The 18,523-nt window shown below is 39.3% G+C and overlaps 1 protein-coding gene and 1 pseudogene across 1 annotated transcript; one reads left to right on the top strand and one right to left on the bottom strand.

Moving 5' to 3' along the window:
* Positions 1 to 432: 432 nt before the first annotated feature.
* LOC137976633 (carbonic anhydrase 2-like) lies at positions 433 to 5,547 on the bottom strand. Its single transcript, XM_068824006.1, has 5 exons — positions 5,408 to 5,547; positions 4,803 to 4,893; positions 3,563 to 3,592; positions 2,017 to 2,330; positions 433 to 543 (listed from the first exon to the last, which is right to left on the bottom strand). Exons 2-5 carry the CDS (start codon positions 4,864 to 4,866, stop codon positions 433 to 435), a joined length of 519 nt encoding a protein of 172 aa, XP_068680107.1. The 5' UTR covers positions 4,867 to 4,893; positions 5,408 to 5,547.
* Positions 5,548 to 8,169: 2,622 nt separating this feature from the next.
* The window catches only part of LOC137975960 (uncharacterized), a 15,285-nt pseudogene continuing 4,931 nt past the window's right edge, over positions 8,170 to 18,523 (top strand).

Below are 18,523 nucleotides of genomic sequence, written 5' to 3'. Positions count from 1 at the left end.
GGCTTTATTGTTGCCATGGTAACTTGTACGTCACAAAAGAAAGGGCTGCCTCTTATTCAGGATTAACTGCTGTTTCACAGGGGTACCATAATATTTCTGGCAAGGTTTTTCTTTTTTTGTTCCCAACAGTATTGAAACTGCTCTAGTCACAAGAATAATTAGAAAAAATGCCCTCTTCATTGACCAATCAGCATTCAGTAATTTTGCCCCTCTATGTAGTTAGCTTTGAAAACAAAGATGTTTCCAATTTTTTCCTCCGTTGCTATGTAAGGCCGCACGTTGCTACGCTGTAATATCGGTCAGCCTCGTTTTAAAGTCGCAATTCCACACTGAATACCCCCCGTCTTGGTAGCTAATTAGATGGCGAGAATTCCCCTGGGCATGCAATTCAATTAAATATTAAATGTTTAATTATTATATATTAAATATGTATTAACAAATACTAATGTACCTCAAGGAAAACACCAAGAACAGCCAACCATCACTCTCAGGCAAAGCTAGGGCTATGTCTGGGTATTTGACGTTGACGCTGACAAAATGAATCTGGAAAGTAAAGTTGCATGATAAACCTTCTGGTTGCTGAGTTTGAGAACAATTTTTCCATGCAATATTCGGCGCAAGTGGTTTAAGTGTGAGGCATGTGGGAAATAAAACATTGAAAAACACTCATTCATAGACACTTACTGCGATTGGCGTGCATCTAATTGCTTGCATTTTCTTAAACATTGAAATAGTGGGATGCCATTGAATCAGCTAACAGTTGCGCCTCGCTCAGTCAATCGTGATAAATCCCGCTTACGATAGGTAAATCAGACGTCTTTGTTTAAAGGGGTTATGTTACGTTATTTTGGGGTTTTTAAGGGAAATTAAGCTTAAAACGCGAAAATGGTTATGTGGAATTTCTTTACGGATAAAATTATTGTTACATCATAAACAAGATGATTTGAGCAAAAGCAACCTTATTTAGGCGATTTGCTATAAATTTGAAAAATTTCCAACTCCTTTCAACATTACCCAAATGCAATCCCGTTCAATCTTGTCCATTTGTGTCCATCCATACTTCCGATCTCTTTCCTTTTGTTGTATTTCTTCTATGTTATTCAATCGTTTTAAGTGGTGATTGCAATGTTTCATTCTACATTTTTGGCATTTTGGGAGCCCTGAAATAACATAATTTTGTGTGACATAGCCCCTTTAAGAACAACCCAGTGCCAGTTGTAAAGCAGCTGGGAGTCCTGTTCAAGCCTGGCCTTATTTAGGCTTCCTTGTGTTGAGATATCAATCGGAAGTGGTCATTGTAACCAAAGCGAGGCTAATGCACCATATCTGTCAATTATTGCGTGATCATGAGCCTGCGTTGGGTGTTGCTGGTCAGTGCAATTGAACTTCGGGTTAAAGGAAGGCTCTGTTCGCAGGGTACAAGTGTTGCGTTGAAGTCCTTTCTTTCCTCTTTGATATCCACCGCCAAACACGTCGACGCTATCGACACTAACTAAGATGATTAAAAGTCAAAATTCTGTACTCCTTCTCCTTTGAATAACCTTCCCTGACTTCAACAGTGTCTTCAATTGATTTTGTTCACCTGTTACGGGATATAACTTGAACTCGCAATTGGCTGGCTCCCAGCTTCCTTGATAGTTCAGTTGGTGAAGCGGTGCAGCGAAAATCGCTGCGTTCAAAACCTGGGTTTTTGACAGGCTTGCTGGCAACTATTTAAGAGTTGCTCATTTTGTTGATCTTTCTAACATTCATTTCATGTCTATTCCGCAGTTCAAATATTTAAATTTCATGTCTTCCCAAAATCATCTCTACGAATATTAGCAATGTTACAGGCATGTACTAAAAAGCAGACGATGGATTCTGGACTAAAGACGATGGGTGATAGACAACATGTGCATTTCAGGGTCAAATATGCTACCCATGAACAAACTTGCCCTGTGCAGGTGTTTGGGAAGAAGACACATGCATTCAACTAGTCTTCACACGGCCTCGATTAGGCCATCAGAAACACATTACCTCAGCAGGATACTGCATTTCATTCACGGTGTGTTCTGCTCCCTTGTTGTTGTCTGATCCCCAGTGGAGATGAAACTGTACAGTGGTGAAAGTTCCTGGCAAACCGCCTCCACTCACATAGAAAATATTCGGCGGGAAAGAAACTTTAAGACTGTGGTTGGTGTTCGCGATCGTAAAATTCTCTGATGGTACGGTATCGTAGTTGCTCACATAGATGTCGCCCAAAGCAGAGTCATACTCGGCTGTGGAGGTGTCAATGTCTATAGGCGATTGCTTTTTGCCGCTTTGGCAAACGCCACCCCAATTCTCAGGTCCTGGCACGGAAAAAGTGATAAAGAACGGTTTTAGTTGTATGAAACTCTAACCGATGTAAGTAATTTACCCCATCACAACGCCGAACTTGGACAGTTAATGAAAGTTGCCAAACTTAGTTGGGATAGTCATATTGACATGATTTGTAAGAGGGCCAGTGCGGGTATTGGAGCGATGAGGCGTATCAAGCCCTTTGTTCCTGTAGAGACCCTTGAAAAGGTTTATAAGAGCCTAGTATAGCCTTACTTTGAATATTGTTCCCCTCTTTGGGACAACTGCGGAAAATTACTAAAAGACAAGCTACAAAGATTTCAATCTCGTGCTGCTAGGGTACTTACTGGTGCCAATTATGATAATCGTTCCGCTGATATTATCCAGACCCTATCTTGTGACACACTCGATGCGAGGCGGCTTTGTGCCAAATCAACATTGATGTATAAAATACTAAATGACGACACTGTGCCCAATCTTAGAAACTCTTTTGTTAGAAGGAATTCTGATCAGACTGATTACCATCTCAGAAATAGTGCTACAGATCTGACACTTCCTAAACCGAAGAGAGAGTTTCAAGGTAATCGTGTTGTCAATCAATTTCCCGCCGCACAACATGCTTGATTGACGTCCGTTTCCGGAATGTGTTTTGATAGTAGATAAGTAAGCTCGTAAGGATGGTCTGAACTAGACTTGAGAGTGTACTTCGGCTTCTTTGAAGGCAATAAGTTACCATGGCCACAAAGTAGGCTACTTGAGCTGAAATTAAAGCCGTTCACATCTGAAGTAGGGCTCAAGTGTACTTAAGGTATCCTTAGTCCGCTAATATGAACCCACCTAATGCAAAATTTGTAATCGATTTCTGATCGTCTCAAGTTCGGCAGGCGCATTCATGCATTCGTTAAATGGTCGTTAAGGCGGCAGGTACATTCATGCATTCGTTAAATGGTCGTTAAGAATGCTCTTATTCTGCTAATGAAAGACGTTCAATATAATGTATTACAGTGCATATGTAACCACTCTATAGGCTTGATAATTCGCTATATCACCTCCCTGACGCAGTATCTTACCACAGGATACCTTTGGTTTTTAAAGCGAGTTTGAGTTCAATGATTTAAAACAGTTGATTTTGCTCAATTTAGTGCATTAGGGCTGGCATGCAGCTTTGAAGGGCAAAGGAATGTCTAAGAAAGTATTCAGGTCATGGCCCTTTGCCATAAACATTTAAACTGAAGATACATACCAATAGCGCTCCCTTTGATATAATTGTAGTCTGAAATTTGAAACAAATAAAAATAAATAGCACCGATAATATAAATTGGCGAAAGTAGTCTTTTTTAAAGGCCAGGGATTATCTCCTCTCGCTTTACCTTCTGGCCTGCAGGGCTGGCGCAGTGGTGACATCGCTCGCCTTCCACCAATGTGGAATGCCTGGGATTGATTGCAGGATTCTACGCCATACTTTGGGTTGAGTTTGTTTGTTCTCTAACCTGCTCGAGAGGTTTTTCCCCGGGTACTCAAGTTTTCCCCTCTCCTCAAAAACCAACATTTGCAGGCGTAGCTTAGTTGGCTAGTGCGCAGCTTTCGGAGCAAGGGGTCCCCAGTTCGATCCTCCGTGACTTCAACGTCTTGTTCGACTTTCGTCTGATCGGTGTAGCTATAGCTTTAAATATCCGTAAAACGGAGCACTTACAGAGGGAGGAGGGTAAAAGGCGCACCGTCGGCTTCCATTGATACCAGTTTCGTAACTGAAGGAACTACAGACGTTAAATAAATTGACTTTGACTTTGACTTTGTGATAAAGCAGGAATCAGCCCGTTCAATGTTGCAATAACCCAAATGTTTAATCTTCACGCGTTATCGGATGCGTGAATTACTTTAGGAGTCTCAAACTCTACGCAATAAGAATAGAAATTTAGGCTACTTCTTCTCTGTTATAATGTATGTAATTGGCCCACATCTTAACCCTTTTGCTAAGTATTCATTTCATATACAGTATCATTTCGTTCTTCCATAGTGTTTTGTTTAAGTCAAATAAAAATTGACTTCACCATTGAAGAACAAAGCTAAGCTGCATTGATGTAAACAGCAGCTTCATGGATTAACTTACATTTAGTTTCCACTATGAAAATTCATGGAGAGATTTTGGGAATTAGAACTAGTGGTATTGAGCCATACATCTGCAGGAAGTGCATGCACCCAAATGAGTGGCGGGCTGATTAGTCCCACAGTTGTCTAGAAATTGAAATTTCAACACAATCGCGGGAAACGAGACAGTAATGTTGTGCTGGCCTTAAGTAACAAAAGGACGATTAAACTTTCTGCGCGCTCAATGGTGCTTAGTCTTAGCTCCCTTCGACTCAACAAGTAATCTTTCCGCGTCCTTTGAGACTGTGTAGTGAACGAGCCGCGCAGTAAATCTATGACACATCTAAATGAACTTCTGCGTTTCCATCATCTCAAATCGGCTAAAACAAACTTACCTGCACCAGAAGCAATGGAAATTGTAGCAAAAGATGCAAATATCACGAGCCAAAACTTTGCCATGTGTATTTCTGTCTCCTTTAAATGTTCCTGCAAAATAAGGAGTGTGAATTGTCAGAATTTGTAAAACACTTGACACATTTCACGGCTGAACCAGCCACTCGCTCACGTCCGGGAAAAACAGGATTAATTGTAAGGTTTAACGCCACTACTCAAAAAAGAAACGTTAACCCAAGTGTAAAGTTCCCACTGGGTCTAACCTTGGCACTCAACTTTCAGTTTCAACACTTGGACATCTTCAATTTGTCTGACGGTTACTGTTATGTGGGTTCATCGACCAGCAGTCTATTCAAAAGATTGTGGCAAGCCGACCGTTCATTGCTGAAGAAAAGGCCACACTGAGTATGTCCATCAGAGTTAACGAACACTGAAGGGTTGTGAGACGGGACTTTTCGTTTATAGTCGTTATCCAATGTTCCTCAGTCAAATGCCTTTATAGCGTATTTTGGCTGGAGTATTCAGCTAACAATGCACATAGTGCAGCGCAACACAGAATGCAGCAATCTAGCACTGGAGGGGGAACCACCTTCGGAAAAAAACTTACCTCACAAAGCCCTACTTACTCCACGAAGCGTTTTATGTCTTGTGCTAAAAACTCTTCAGATGCCTTCACGGTTGGAACAAAACACGAATTTCCTTGTAAAATACGACAAACAAGTCGTAAAAACCTATGGTTTGAAAGAGTTAAACGTACGGTTTCTTGTTTCCCGGTCGGTAAGGAAATAAGGTCTTTATTTATAGTACAGTGTGCTTTGAACAAAAAGTGTTGCTGTCATAATTACATCATAACATTTGTAATCTTACGTCTTTTCTGCTAGTCATTACAAACGTTAAGTTTTGAATATTACTTTAACATTTCCGGAGCTTTCCTTAGTCTGTGCGTTAACCTCAAACGGGACAGCTAATGACTGTGACGTCATCCACTTCATAACCGGGCTGAACAAAACACACTTCGCAAACAAAGAACAACCTCCTCTTCATTTTAAGAAGCTCTTCGAATTGACTACTGTTTAATGAAGTTAGTTGATCAATAGAGTTTTTGACGTGCTTGAAAATAAGAAGGCCTTGAATAAAACTACCTGTTGTTTAAATTGTTCCTTTCAAAGAGGAAATCACTGTTTATAGTGGTGGAAAACTGATGTTTGGGTTTGCGCAATTAAATATACTTGTGAGTGAACTAATTTATTATGAAGGTTATGCGAGTAGAAGGAGGATAATGTTGCCGAGATACACCGATTTCGTTAAACGACTATGTGATGTGAGGGTACACCGGAATATTATAAAAATAACTGCTTTCGTCATAGGGCTAACGAGAAACAAATTTTGAATCTTTATTTTCACTCTGAAACGAATACATTTTGAAAAACATTTGTGAAGACTTCTGGGTTGGGAGGAAGGGGTGACCGATCGATTCTTTAAAGGGTCAATAGGGGTCACTCACTTCCCAGGGAGAAATTAGTTTAAGCCTACAGCCTCCGCTCAAGGAACAACGGGAATAACCCAATATAAAGTTCGTAGCGGAGTCTAAGAATGGCACAAAAGTGTTTCTGACATTCATCACAAATCCTGTTGTAGATGGATTAAAATTAAACATTTTGAGAAGTGACTTTCTGGTTAAATTGGTGCAAGTTAAATCTACATACACACATACTTAATTGGCCACTCCCCGTAGGGGCTTTTCAGGGCCAATGGAAGCAATCACGACAGAACAGAACATTCAACAACAATTGCTAAGAATCCCAACTGGCCGGAGGCAAACCAGTTGGCTATTTACAAGAGCAGCTGAGAAATTGAACCACGGACTACCAGGAACAAATTCAATGAGTGGTCAGAACGTGTCCTGACGCTGGGATCCCCGGATCTCAAGGCACTGGGCCGCCAAGCCGGTGTGGAAAACATTGCTTTTGTATCGAAGACATTTTAAGTTACACACACCAATTTCGCGAGTATTTCAACAGTAAAAATAGAGCTTGAAGCTCGAGCTCTGTAGCTATGGAAAAGATTTCAATGAACTTAAGGGTCGTTCGCTTTTTTTTTTTTTCTAAACGTTTCTGGCGCCCGAACAGGAGAAGGAATCGGAATTGGTTTATTGTGTTCAGCCTCCTATATGGCTTTGCATTCCTGTTTTCAAGTCAATTTGGAATGTCAAATGGGAGTTAGATCCAGGACGCTAACTGAAGTAGCTCTCTCGCGGGACAAATAACTTCACCAGTACAGCGACCAATTTGGAGATAAAATTGGAAAAATATGTTGGCTTTCGTGGGCAGGAGGCGATCTTGATTGAAAAAGACCTTTTAGTTCAGGGCTTATAAGGAAACATCAGTGTGTTTTTCAAGTTAAAGTACGCACGGTCTCTCGTTTCCTGGTCGGTAAGGAAATAAGGGATTAATTTATAGCACAATATGCTTTGAACAAAAAGTGTTTCTGTCATGATTACATCATGGCATTTGCTATCAAGACCAATTATGGCTCTTGTTGTTATCGTACGTCTTTTCTGGGACTCTACAAACGTAATAGTTTCAATAATATCACTCTAATATTTCCGAGATTTAAGTTAGAACGGGTCCACTGATGACGTCATCATCATCATAACTACTAGACCTTCGTCCCATTTTCAGGAGCTCCTCTTTTAAACAGTTCCCATTTCCCTGTATTTAATGGCCTTTCTTAAAAGAGGTTAGTTGCTTAGTCTTGACGAACTTGAAAAAAACTTGCATAAAACTATCAATGTTTTCATTTCAATAATATTGTTCCTTTCAAGGAGGAAATCATTCTCTTTATTGTTATGTAAAATTTGATGTTTGTGTTTGCTCGTGAATGAATGAATGAATGAATAATCATGAAGGTTATGCAAATCATGCAGTTGCCGAGATTCATCGATTTTCGTTAAACGACTACCTGGTATGTAATGTGGATCTCCAGGTGAATATTACAAAAATAATTTTCTTTCGTCATGTGGCTAATGACATGCAAATTCCGAATCCTCATTTTCACTCTGAAGCAAATGCAACTTGAAAACAAGATTAGATTAGACTTGCGCCGGGTCTGGTGAATCTTTAATTAAAGGGTCAATAGGGTCACTCACTTCCCTGGGAAAAAAAGGATGAAGCTTGCAACTCCGCGAACAAAAAAAAGGAATAACCCCAGTATAAAGTTCGTATCGGAGTCCAAGAATAACGAGAAATGTCTGTTGCATTCATCAAAATCTTAACTGAGGGTTTAGTTGGAGTAACATTGAACAATCCAGCAGTTACGTTACAAGGCAAGAGAGCGTAAACGTCTTCGTCTTCGTACTTATAAATTAGTAGCACTCTGCCTGTTAGAAACTCTTCAGATGTCTTCACGGAGGGAACACACCTCGAGTACTGAGCGCTGTAAAATACGACAAACAAGCAAAAATTGATATTGGTTATTCTATTTGAAGGTCTTAAACGTTTTGTACACCTAGGGCTTAAACATTCATCTTGAAAAGTCATTATTTGGTTAACTTGATGCAAATTGATCAAATGTAAAAGACGAAAGACTACTTTCATATTTAAGACATTTAAATCGCACGCACTCGTTTCGTGAGTATTCGACTGATCTATAGCTATGGACTGTGTTAACGGTTTTTCCCTGACAGTTTTTCAATTTCTAAACGGTTCATAGCGCCTAAACTGGTGGAAGGAATGCGTTTATTTTGTGTTCGACCTCATAAATTGCGTTGTCAAAGACTCTGACCAGCTCTATCACGGAACAAAAGACTGCTATTTTGCAAACCGGTACATAGCCTCCCACGCTAAAGTCCTTAGTGAAGCGTTCCTTCTCCGTGGAGGAGAACGCGTGACATTTAACGTGAGTATTTCAGCATTAAAAGCTTGAGATCTATCCGTATGGAAAAGGTTTCTATCAACTGAACGGTAGTTAGCTATTTTTTTTCAATTTCTTAACGTTCGTGGCGCCCGAACTGATAAGAGGAAGCGTTTGACCAGAGAAATCGCTTTGCGTTCCTCTTTTCAAATCAGTTTGTGATGTCAAGTGCAAGATAGATCCAGGACTTTGACTATCTTCCGCGCGGGACAAATGACGTCTCCCGTACAGCGTACAGCAAGAACAATTTTAAGGTGAAAATGGCAAAATGTGTTGGCTTTGAGGCAGGAGATGATCTTGAAAGAAAATCTTTTAGTTGAGAGCACATCAATAGAATAGGCAATATCAGTGTGTTTTTCAAAGTGCGCACGGTCTCTTGTTTCCTGATCGGTAAGGAAATATGACATTCATTTATAGCACAATAAGCTTTAAACGAAAAGTGTTGCTGTCATGATTACATCAAAACATTTGCTATCTTACGTCTTTTAAGTGGGCTATTAAAAGCGTTAAGTTTGAATAATATCATTCTAATATTTATTGACATGTTTAACTAAGAACGGATCCACTGATGACGTCATTAACATCACAACCTAAACCAGAGATACTTCGCAAACCAAAGTACGCGTCATGTTCATTTCCCGTTAGCAACTCTTCAAGAAGGCAGTGACCATTTCCCAGTATTTCATGGACTTTTTTAAGAGGTTAGTTGTTTAATAGATTTTTACGTACTTGAAAGGAAGAGGGTCTTGTATGAAACTCTTTATGTTATTCAATTGTTGTCGCTTTTTATAGTTACGTAATCATGAATGTCGCAATTAAATATACTCATGCATAAGTTAATTAAGAAGGTTATGCCAGTAGTTGGGCGGTAACGTTGCTAAGAAACATATCGTTAAGCGACTTTGTAAGGTTTCTGTACACCTTAATGGAAAAAAATTACCGTCGTTATAAGGCTGACAATGAAACTATTCTGACTGCTCATTCAGTCCTACTGTCGGTTGCAACTTGAGAAAAGTTACTAGGCAAAACTTACGGATCTAGTGAATGGTTGACTGACTTTTCGAGAGTCAAATGAAAAGAAGCCGATCAAGGCTTTATATGTGGTTCAATTTTAAGCAAAGTGAGACAGCTATTTGACTCGTATTTCCACAGTCGAGGCATTCAACTTAACCAATAATTATATCAGTGTCACAACTGACAAATTGACTCGTGCTACTACTCAACAGCTATTATATGACGACTAAGCTTCTCAGTTACCGACCATGAATTAAGATAAAAGGACCTGTTCTCACTTTCGAGTTGGATCGGTCTCGGATCGATCCAGGCGGTAAGCGTGCTAAATTTGAACATTCAAACCGATCCGAGACCAATCCAAAGTAGTATAGCAAGAAAGGTGGTCTCGGATCGATCCAATCTAGATCGATGTGAGATCGAGCCAAATAAGAAGACAACGGCGCCAAAGATCAGTTCCCTTTGTAACCTGGCTATTTTGCTGGACAGCCATTTAAGCTGTAAGTATAGAGGTTTTCGATGTGATTTTAGCGTAATAGCGAAAAGAGGCGAAACGTGGAGCGAAAATGAAATAAAAACACCGCTATCACTAATGCTGAACAATAAAAATGCCGAGATCTACGAAAAGATCAGCGAGGAAATGTCAATTCTTGGTTCCCAGCGAGATTTAATCCAGTGTCGAACAAAGTTGAAACATCTATTAGTAAAAACAGAGTAGAAGAAATATAAAGATGCTCTTGGTTCCTCTGGAGCTGACAGTATTTTAACGAAAGCCAAAGTGTATCGTCCTTCCACCGGCTTACCGTTTCTTCCCAAAACTGGTTTTTCCCTCTACCTGGCTCAATCCAGATGTGCTGTGCACACAAGGAAAGAGACTAAACAATTCCCACCCTGGTCAGAGTTTTGCTCTGTCCTAGTGTTGGTCCAATTCCATTAGTAGGGCTAACGCTCACGTGGTTTACATGGGTAGAAACAGCACTTCACATTACCCTTCAATTATAGTTAATTCTGTTGAAATATGAGTGCTACACTTGAGTTCTATAAGGTCAACGTTTGTAAAAGCGTAACCCTTCTGCAATCCAGAAGCGCCCCCCAAATCTCTCGCGCTTGATTGCGCAGGTATTCACACACGCAAAACAAAAGCAGGGAAATTTTTCCTCTGTCGCCGCCAAATGTAGCGAAAAATCATTCTGTTTCGTTGTCTTAACATCTTTTGGTGTTCGTTAAACTTTTCACTTGAGGTCATTGCGATAATTTCAACTCCACGAACTCTGCCATTTTCAAGAGGTTTGTCTATTTAGAGCACTGTGTAGGTGTCCTTTAAGTATCCTCGTGAACTCAATTGACTCGCACGGACGCTTAATATGAACACTCCACAGAAATGGCCTTGGATCGGTTTTAGATCTATTTAAACTAATCCGATCCTGAAAGGAGCTTGGTGTGAATAGGCCCTAAGTTACATAACAGTCAAGAAGCTTAAGACAAGCTTGCCTTACGCACAACTTCGTAAAACAATTCTTCCCAGGCTAGCATACTTTTAAAAAAAGAAATAAAAAGCTACAAGCAATATTTTAAAGCCCTGAGGCGATAAAAAATACAAATAATCTTAGAAATAAAGTAAAGACAGTACTCACCTGTAGATGAAGCAGTTTAAACGCGAAGTTGTGTCCTTTGGAGTCAACGGGGAGCGTTCAGCGATTTTTTATGAACTCGCGGACCTAAAAATTATTTGCATGCAGCCTCATGATTGGCTATCGGTCTCAAGAAAACTCAAATCCTTCTTCACCATTGGCTATTCCTTTCTTTGTGAATACATATTTCCAAGCTTAATGAAATTTTTGCTTTTTTTGGTAATAGTCATAATCACCCCAGTTGAAAGACTCTTGTTACAGAGAAAAATCGTGGGCTTGCCAGAATAACTTTTAATGGTCAATTAATTTGAGTATTTGTAGAATTAAGGTACGATTTCCTTCTGATTAAGTTCTTTGACCTTTTATTGCGTAGTGAAGCACCTTTTCGCATTTCTAAAGCGGTTTTTTTGCAGGAAGTTTTCGTCAAATTGTTTCGAATGCCTGGATATGGGCAACCTACATTCTTCAGTCCACATATGAAATACCAGGATGGGTTTCGATTCCAGTGTCTGTGGATTACTCGTTACACTTCGAAGCCCTTGGCAATTACGCACTTACCTGAGCTTCGACCTTTAACAGACTTAATTATCGTTATTATATAACTTTTGCTCCTAATTTGACAACGGGCTGGCGAAGTTATCCTCGGTCACCCATTTCAACCAATTAGGCAATAAGGCTCAGACTTTCACTGAACAGCCTTTTGATGCCAATTTCGTTTCTCAAAACAGGAACGACTTGATGCACTTGGGAAGTTTGCAGAGCACTCAAAAAGCCTCTTTCGTACTCTCCAAACTTCCCAAGTGCGCCCAAATCATCAAAGTTCGATATACCCACGCTAAGCATGAACCATTAGTTAAATTGGGTCCTAATGTTCTCTAGTTAAAGTCAGTATTTTAAAAACATGAACATGTTATCGAAGCAGTAGATTATACCACGTCTGGAAAACGTGCCTATCAAGTGATTCCACTGGAAAGACCTTCATCGGAGAAGAATGGATGAAGTGAGGCGGAAATAAAGCGACAACATAGCTTCATGGACCCCTATCAGCTTATTTTGTAAATAGAAAATGCCTTTACGATAACAAGTTTATTAATATTCTAATTAATTGATATACAGCCATCTGCAAATATTTCACCACTTTAAAAAAAATCCGAATGTGTTTGATTCGCGCAAATGATCAACACTCCAGTGATTATTAAAAAAATGACGCTGGTAAGCATAACAGCAGAACACCCGCTACTTCTCTTGAGTACACATAAAATTAGCGTTATTATAGTTGTTCTAGATTCCCTGAACAGTGTATGGTAGACTAACGATCGATCATTCCATGCGCAATATAAATATTAAATATTATTATTATTATTCCCAAGTGTTAATTTGTATTTCTACAACTACAATAGAAATGCTACACCGCGGCTTTTTAGCGTTGGGTTTTTTCTCTTAACTCGCCTAATTAACGTCTTTTAGGCGTACACTCAGTCTTTGCAATTAGCGTTTGCTACTGTTTCTTCCTTTGAAGATTGGTGGATTTGATTTTTTTATTTCCTTTATTGATTGTTATCTTGCAAGGCGTTACATAGTTTGTAAGTATTTGCAACTATTTGTAAGAGCAATTTGTAAGTACAAGAATTTTTAGTTTCTTTCGTTATAGATTTTTTATTTACTTCGCCTTGTAAAATCTGCTTATTTACCCTCTTATTTTCCAGTTGAATCGTTTTCGTCATTTTTCACCGTTGTCAACGTTTTTCATCGTTTTTCTTTAGTCACAGGACATTTTTATCAATCTTGAAAGAAGCAGGTATTAACTTTTTCAGATCACGAAAGTTCGAGGTGAAAATTCCCAAAAGAAAATCCTAGGTGATTAAAGACCTTTCGAATAAATAATTTAACGAAACGTTCCGTTGGGTGCCCCTGTATTAAATTTAATCGCCAGGGGAATGTTAAGTTTAGTAACGTTCACATCCATCCGTCGACAAGCAATATTCTTGATGTTGTGTTGAAACAAAAGAAAACTTGTCGGGAATAAACTGTCGGATATTACGGTGCAAAACATGAATAGCGTCTAAATACATGTTTCGTAACTGTTAAGGTCTTGAAATCCAAGGGGTTACTCAACTACTTGCCGAAGCCAAAGGTCAATTCATTTTGAATATTTGCGCAAGAGATCAGCCAACTGTATACTTTAACTAAGCAATTGTGATACCGTTTTTTTATACAAAAAAACAAAGGCTTCATTATTTTGTTACTTACACTGAACTACAAATACAGTAACCATAATCTCCCGGGCATAATCTTAACAAGGGAAAGAGAAAACTACTTCGGATGATGAAGTGTATAGATTACTGACGTTTCTCGTATCTACCTGACTGAGGCCTTCTGTGCTCACCATTTAAAAATTTCATTTATTAGTTTGTCTGCGTTTTCACTTAACAATGGCATGTAATTTATCGAGCGTTTCTCGCACAGTTTTTTGTCCTGTAGGTTCCATCATTTCTAGTAAGTACGGTTACGTAATTTTTCGTGTCTTCTGCGAGGTAGCAAAGTGTGAAACGACGAGAGAAAGCTCACAGGACCATAACGAACTAGGCGAGACATATTACATGGCCGCGGGAGATACGAAATGCCTCTTCGAGTGTTGAAAAATATTTCGCAAGTGAGCGCAGCGAACGAGTGAAATATTTATCAACACGAGAAGAGAAATTTCGTATCTCCAAGCGGCCATGTGATATTCCATTTATTATATAAACACCAATGAGAGACTTCACGAAAGGCATCGAAAGGCGTGATTTTTATATGTAACCATAGCAACGGTGATCTTTTCACGTGTGAAGATGTTGTCTTCACGTGTGAAGATGTCATGTTTTTGCACGAAAGCTCACTTGGTATTTCATTGGTGTTTATGTAATAATGTGAAATACATACATACCGTTAATTTTAAGTCTTTTTATATGGCCAGCGACTCAAAAACGTGCTTATTTTTTAATTAACCTTGTTTTGACTTGCGCTTCATTGTTCAATGAAATATTTGGAATGCTAACAATGGGTCGAACGTGAGCCTTAAAAGCTGCCAGGCGTAAAAATATATATTCGACACACTGATTTGGTCTGGTACAAAGACATAAACAAAACCGCCCTTTACGTTGGTCAAGCAATAATCAAGGCGAGAAGATTCCATTTCACCGCGCAAGGTAGTTTTACCTTTTTAGCTTGCCTTGAAATCCTTAATTTTGACTTTTCAAATAAAGTTATAGCCAAGGCAAGGGTAGTGGTTGGCTCATTAAATGAGTAATGTGTGGGATAATGAATGAGAGTCACGGTCACGTTTTGTGAAGTCATTTTACCTTCACGTGATCAAGGACCGTTGCAAACGTGGTTGGCGTGATCAAGACTTGTGCAGTCAGGTGTGGTTCAATTAAGAAAGGTACATGATTCAGGGAGCGACTTCAGAATACCCGTCCACCATTGCCTTCTTAAAGCCGCTTCGTTTGATCATAGTTAACTATGGTTTGAAGAACTAGTCATCTCAATCCATATACCGCGATTAATGGCCGGGCATTCTAAAGTTGAAAAAATGTCCTTGTCATAACTGAAAAAAGGAAATAATAAAGGATGGGAATTTCTCTTTAAAGGAGATTGTAGTGATGCCGAGATTACAAACAGATTCGACACAGTTTAGTCAAACTCATTTTAATTCACACTAACACGACATGTTTGTGTTCCCAAATTAGTATGGGATATCTCCCAAACTAGAAGGTTCTGACACGGTAATAAAGTTTCTACTACTACTACTACTACTACTACTACTACTACTACTACTACTACTACTACTACTACTACTACTACTACTACTACTACTACTACTACCCACACATCCTTGCGAACCTCCACTACATATGTCTCTTCACAGGCGCCCCAAGCTCAGTGTGAGGGAAAGCCAACGTAAAATATAAGGATTTGTATGGGAATCCCGATAAAAGACCCGAAAAGATAATATTACGAAATAATTCTCAATTAAAAAGCCTTACCTTAGTGCCATTGTGGGTCACTTCCTTCCTGTATTTTTTTTTCTAAATTCGACGCGAATTGAGCCATTATCAGTTCCTTGGTTGTCAAGGGGTATTGTAAAATACCAAGGGTGAAAACTCAATCCTAAATCCTAAGTCCTGGATAAAATGTTTCCATAGTCACAAATCCACCATAGAACTCACGGGCAAAGGTTTTTCTCTCATTTCAATCCGCTAGCCCTGCAATCGAAGCCCTGCCAGAGACGTCAGGCGGCTGTTAGTGTCCCAAACGGAACGATAAAACGATGGGAAAGATCCTCGAACACTTTGAACGCGACATGGCGACCATTGAGTTCGGCTTGGTAACGAGGTCAAGCTCAAAGGTCGCCGCGGCTTATTTTCCCTCGTATATAACTGGTCCAATAATGACGTAATTTATTTTGATGCCTCGTTTCGGGGTAATTCATTGTGAGGCAAGATTTGCGACAGATGGCTCGAGTAAGCTTGGAGAGCGCCATCTTGGATGTGCCGCGTTATGACGTAGCATTGGTCAACAAACGTGTTCGACCTTACCAAGTTCTTCGATCCCCGATCACTTTCTCAATGTTGTGTGACCTTTCTGCTTCGAGAAATTCAAATGTAAGATGAACTATGGTAAACGGTCTTGTGGTTGAATAGGTAGTAGGCCATGGAGGCCATAAGTGCGACAGAAGCTCAAGTCACTTAATACTTATAGATTTTCTAGTCAATCAAACTAGGCGGCAAAAATCAGCGAGAGCAAATGTAAACAAGGCAAAAACCTTAAACATACGACAAAGAAATATTCCACAAGTGTACCTTTTTCACTTTCTTCCTTCAGTGACAGCCGCCTTCGATGCTTCAGCAAATGTATTTGTTTGCTTTCACATGGGGAAGCGTTTAATTTAGAATAAGCCAACGAAACTTTCAGATGTTGCTCAATACATATGCATGTAGCAAGGCTATTGGAGTGGACGCTTTCGAGGGGGATGAAACTACACACATGTCTAGACTTGAGAAAACATATAAAAATTTAAAAAAACCGTAGCTTACACCGGAAAATTAAAATTTAAAGAATAGTTGGCCGGCGAAAATAAAACGTAGATGGATTCCTCAAACGTGAAATTAAAAGGGATATAGATCAATTGAAGCCTTTAAGTGCTACTGTGGTTCTTTATTGACTCCGAGCTTTCGCCGACCTACGGCATCATCAGGGAAGATGATGATGCCGTAGATCGGCGAAAGCTCGGAGTCAATAAAGAACCACAGTAGCACTTAAAGGCTTCAATTGATCTATATCCCACATCATTACGACATGCTGCTAAAGGACACATTCAAACGTTTAGTGAAATTAAAACGTGACTGCTATTTTGTCTGTTCGGGTCTGTCATTTTACCAAGGAGTACTTCAAGCGGGATCTTCAGGTATATGAATATTGGTCTTGGTGACATTCGCTTCATACGGAAATCTCAGTCAACTAGTCCAAAATATCATTATATTGGAGCGAGAAAACTGAATCAAGCCTTACATAGACGACTTTCACAGTTATGCGCTAATAAACGTAACTTGAAATGTGGTTAAATTTTGTTAGCAGTATAGAAACTACTAAAACGATTTACTCTTACCATTTCATGGAAATATATAATAAAATCGATCGTTTGTTTTGAAGTTTTAACGGGGAGCAATGAGCGCGGGCTAGCACTGCAAGCTCTCAGGTTCGCTTTGTAAAACGCATACATATAACTAACACATAAAACCCTGTTTAACGACCACGAGGTAAATATGTTCAGAGGTGGAGCCAATATCAGTACAATTTAGCTTCTGGATTAATATTCAAGTCTACAAGGTATAGGCCACTTTGGAAAATACCATAATACTCTTTGTTTATCCGCCCAAATTTTGGCTAGGCATTGTTTTTGTTTTCTCTTGGGACCATTGTAAGTCCCAAGAGGAACTGGAAACTGCTTATGCAAAATTTGGGGGGACAAACAAAGAGTATTATGGTATTTTTCGAAGTGGCCTATTGCTCTCCTCACCTGTGCTTTTCTTCTTTACATCATGTACATATAGTCTTAGCCTCGTTTGCATAAACAAAAACAAAGAAAGAAGATTTCAATTTAAATTTGCCTATTTTTGAAGCGTTATTGTTGACTATTTAAACACAGTCCAAATGAGTGGTCAAGTATGAAAATACAGGTAAAGAACTTTCGATTCAGAGAAACTCTTTCTAGACCGCACTTTCCCTTTAAAATGTAAAAACGTTCTCTGGTTAAAAAACGGTAAAAAACAATCATGAGCTTTCGACTATCAGGCTATAGACTGATAGTCGAAAGCTCATGATTGCTTTTTACCGTTTTTTAACCAGAGAACGTTTGTACATTTTAATATGTCTTATCCTGGTTACAGTTCTATTTTTACTTTTTTCCCTTTAAACCTTAAAACTGCGTTATCATGACCGGCTCAAGAGTCATATGACTCATGAAAAATGGAAAATAAATGTTAAAATAATCAGTATAAGGAAGTTTTAACTTTAACAGAGATATTGCGATTAACTTTCCCCAGGAAACCGCAGTGTTCCGGTAGGCAATCAGCTGGCAGCCGCGAGATGAAATAACTCAAACTGCGGTAACATTACAGGCTCAAAAGCGCTGATTCCTAAAAATATCAAAAATAAATAAATGAACGCTTTGAAAGTTGAGAAATAAGTCCTGGGCCTAAATTTTCAAAACGGCTCCTAGTTTGTCCCCAGTGAATGTTGCAGCTCAGCCGCCGAACAAGGAAGACTTTTGCTCTTCAATTTTTACTTAGATTTTTCCTTTAACCTAATTGCATTGCATAGCCATCTTTAATACAGAAAAAGAGCTTTTCCACCTCACATGTTTAAACTCAAAAAGGAAAGCCAGGCTGAGCTAATAACTTTAGAACCTAGGGGGGCAATTTAAAGTCGGGGTCTTTCTACAGGTAGCAGAAAGCATTGTATTTTTGGTCACTTGGGATTAGTCTTTATTTGGAATTGTTTATTTGTTTTGTTCTCTGTCTTTTGTTTCTTTTCTACGTAAATCTTTGTCCCGGTATCAACAAAAGGAACCAGAACATTTGCTCAAGTGACGTCACGTCGCGCGGCCAAGTCGTCGAGGGAAAGAGTGC

The sequence above is a fragment of the Montipora foliosa genome, chromosome 11 (genome assembly GCF_036669935.1).
Source record: "Montipora foliosa isolate CH-2021 chromosome 11, ASM3666993v2, whole genome shotgun sequence".
NCBI classification, from domain to species: Eukaryota; Metazoa; Cnidaria; class Anthozoa; order Scleractinia; family Acroporidae; genus Montipora; species Montipora foliosa.
This window is presented reverse-complemented; position numbering and strand designations above follow the sequence as displayed.

Bases quoted from the DNA above. Each gene is read 5' to 3' on its own strand.
- LOC137976633 (XM_068824006.1), bottom strand. From the start codon at position 4,866: ATGGCAAAGTTTTGGCTCGTGATATTTGCATCTTTTGCTACAATTTCC. The intron at 2,331-3,562 runs GTATGTATCTTC...TTTCCGTGCCAG, and splicing joins TATCAAAGGGAGCGCTATTG to GACCTGAGAATTGGGGTGGC. The intron at 544-2,016 runs GTAATGTGTTTC...TTTACTTTCCAG, and splicing joins AAATGCAGTATCCTGCTGAG to ATTCATTTTGTCAGCGTCAA.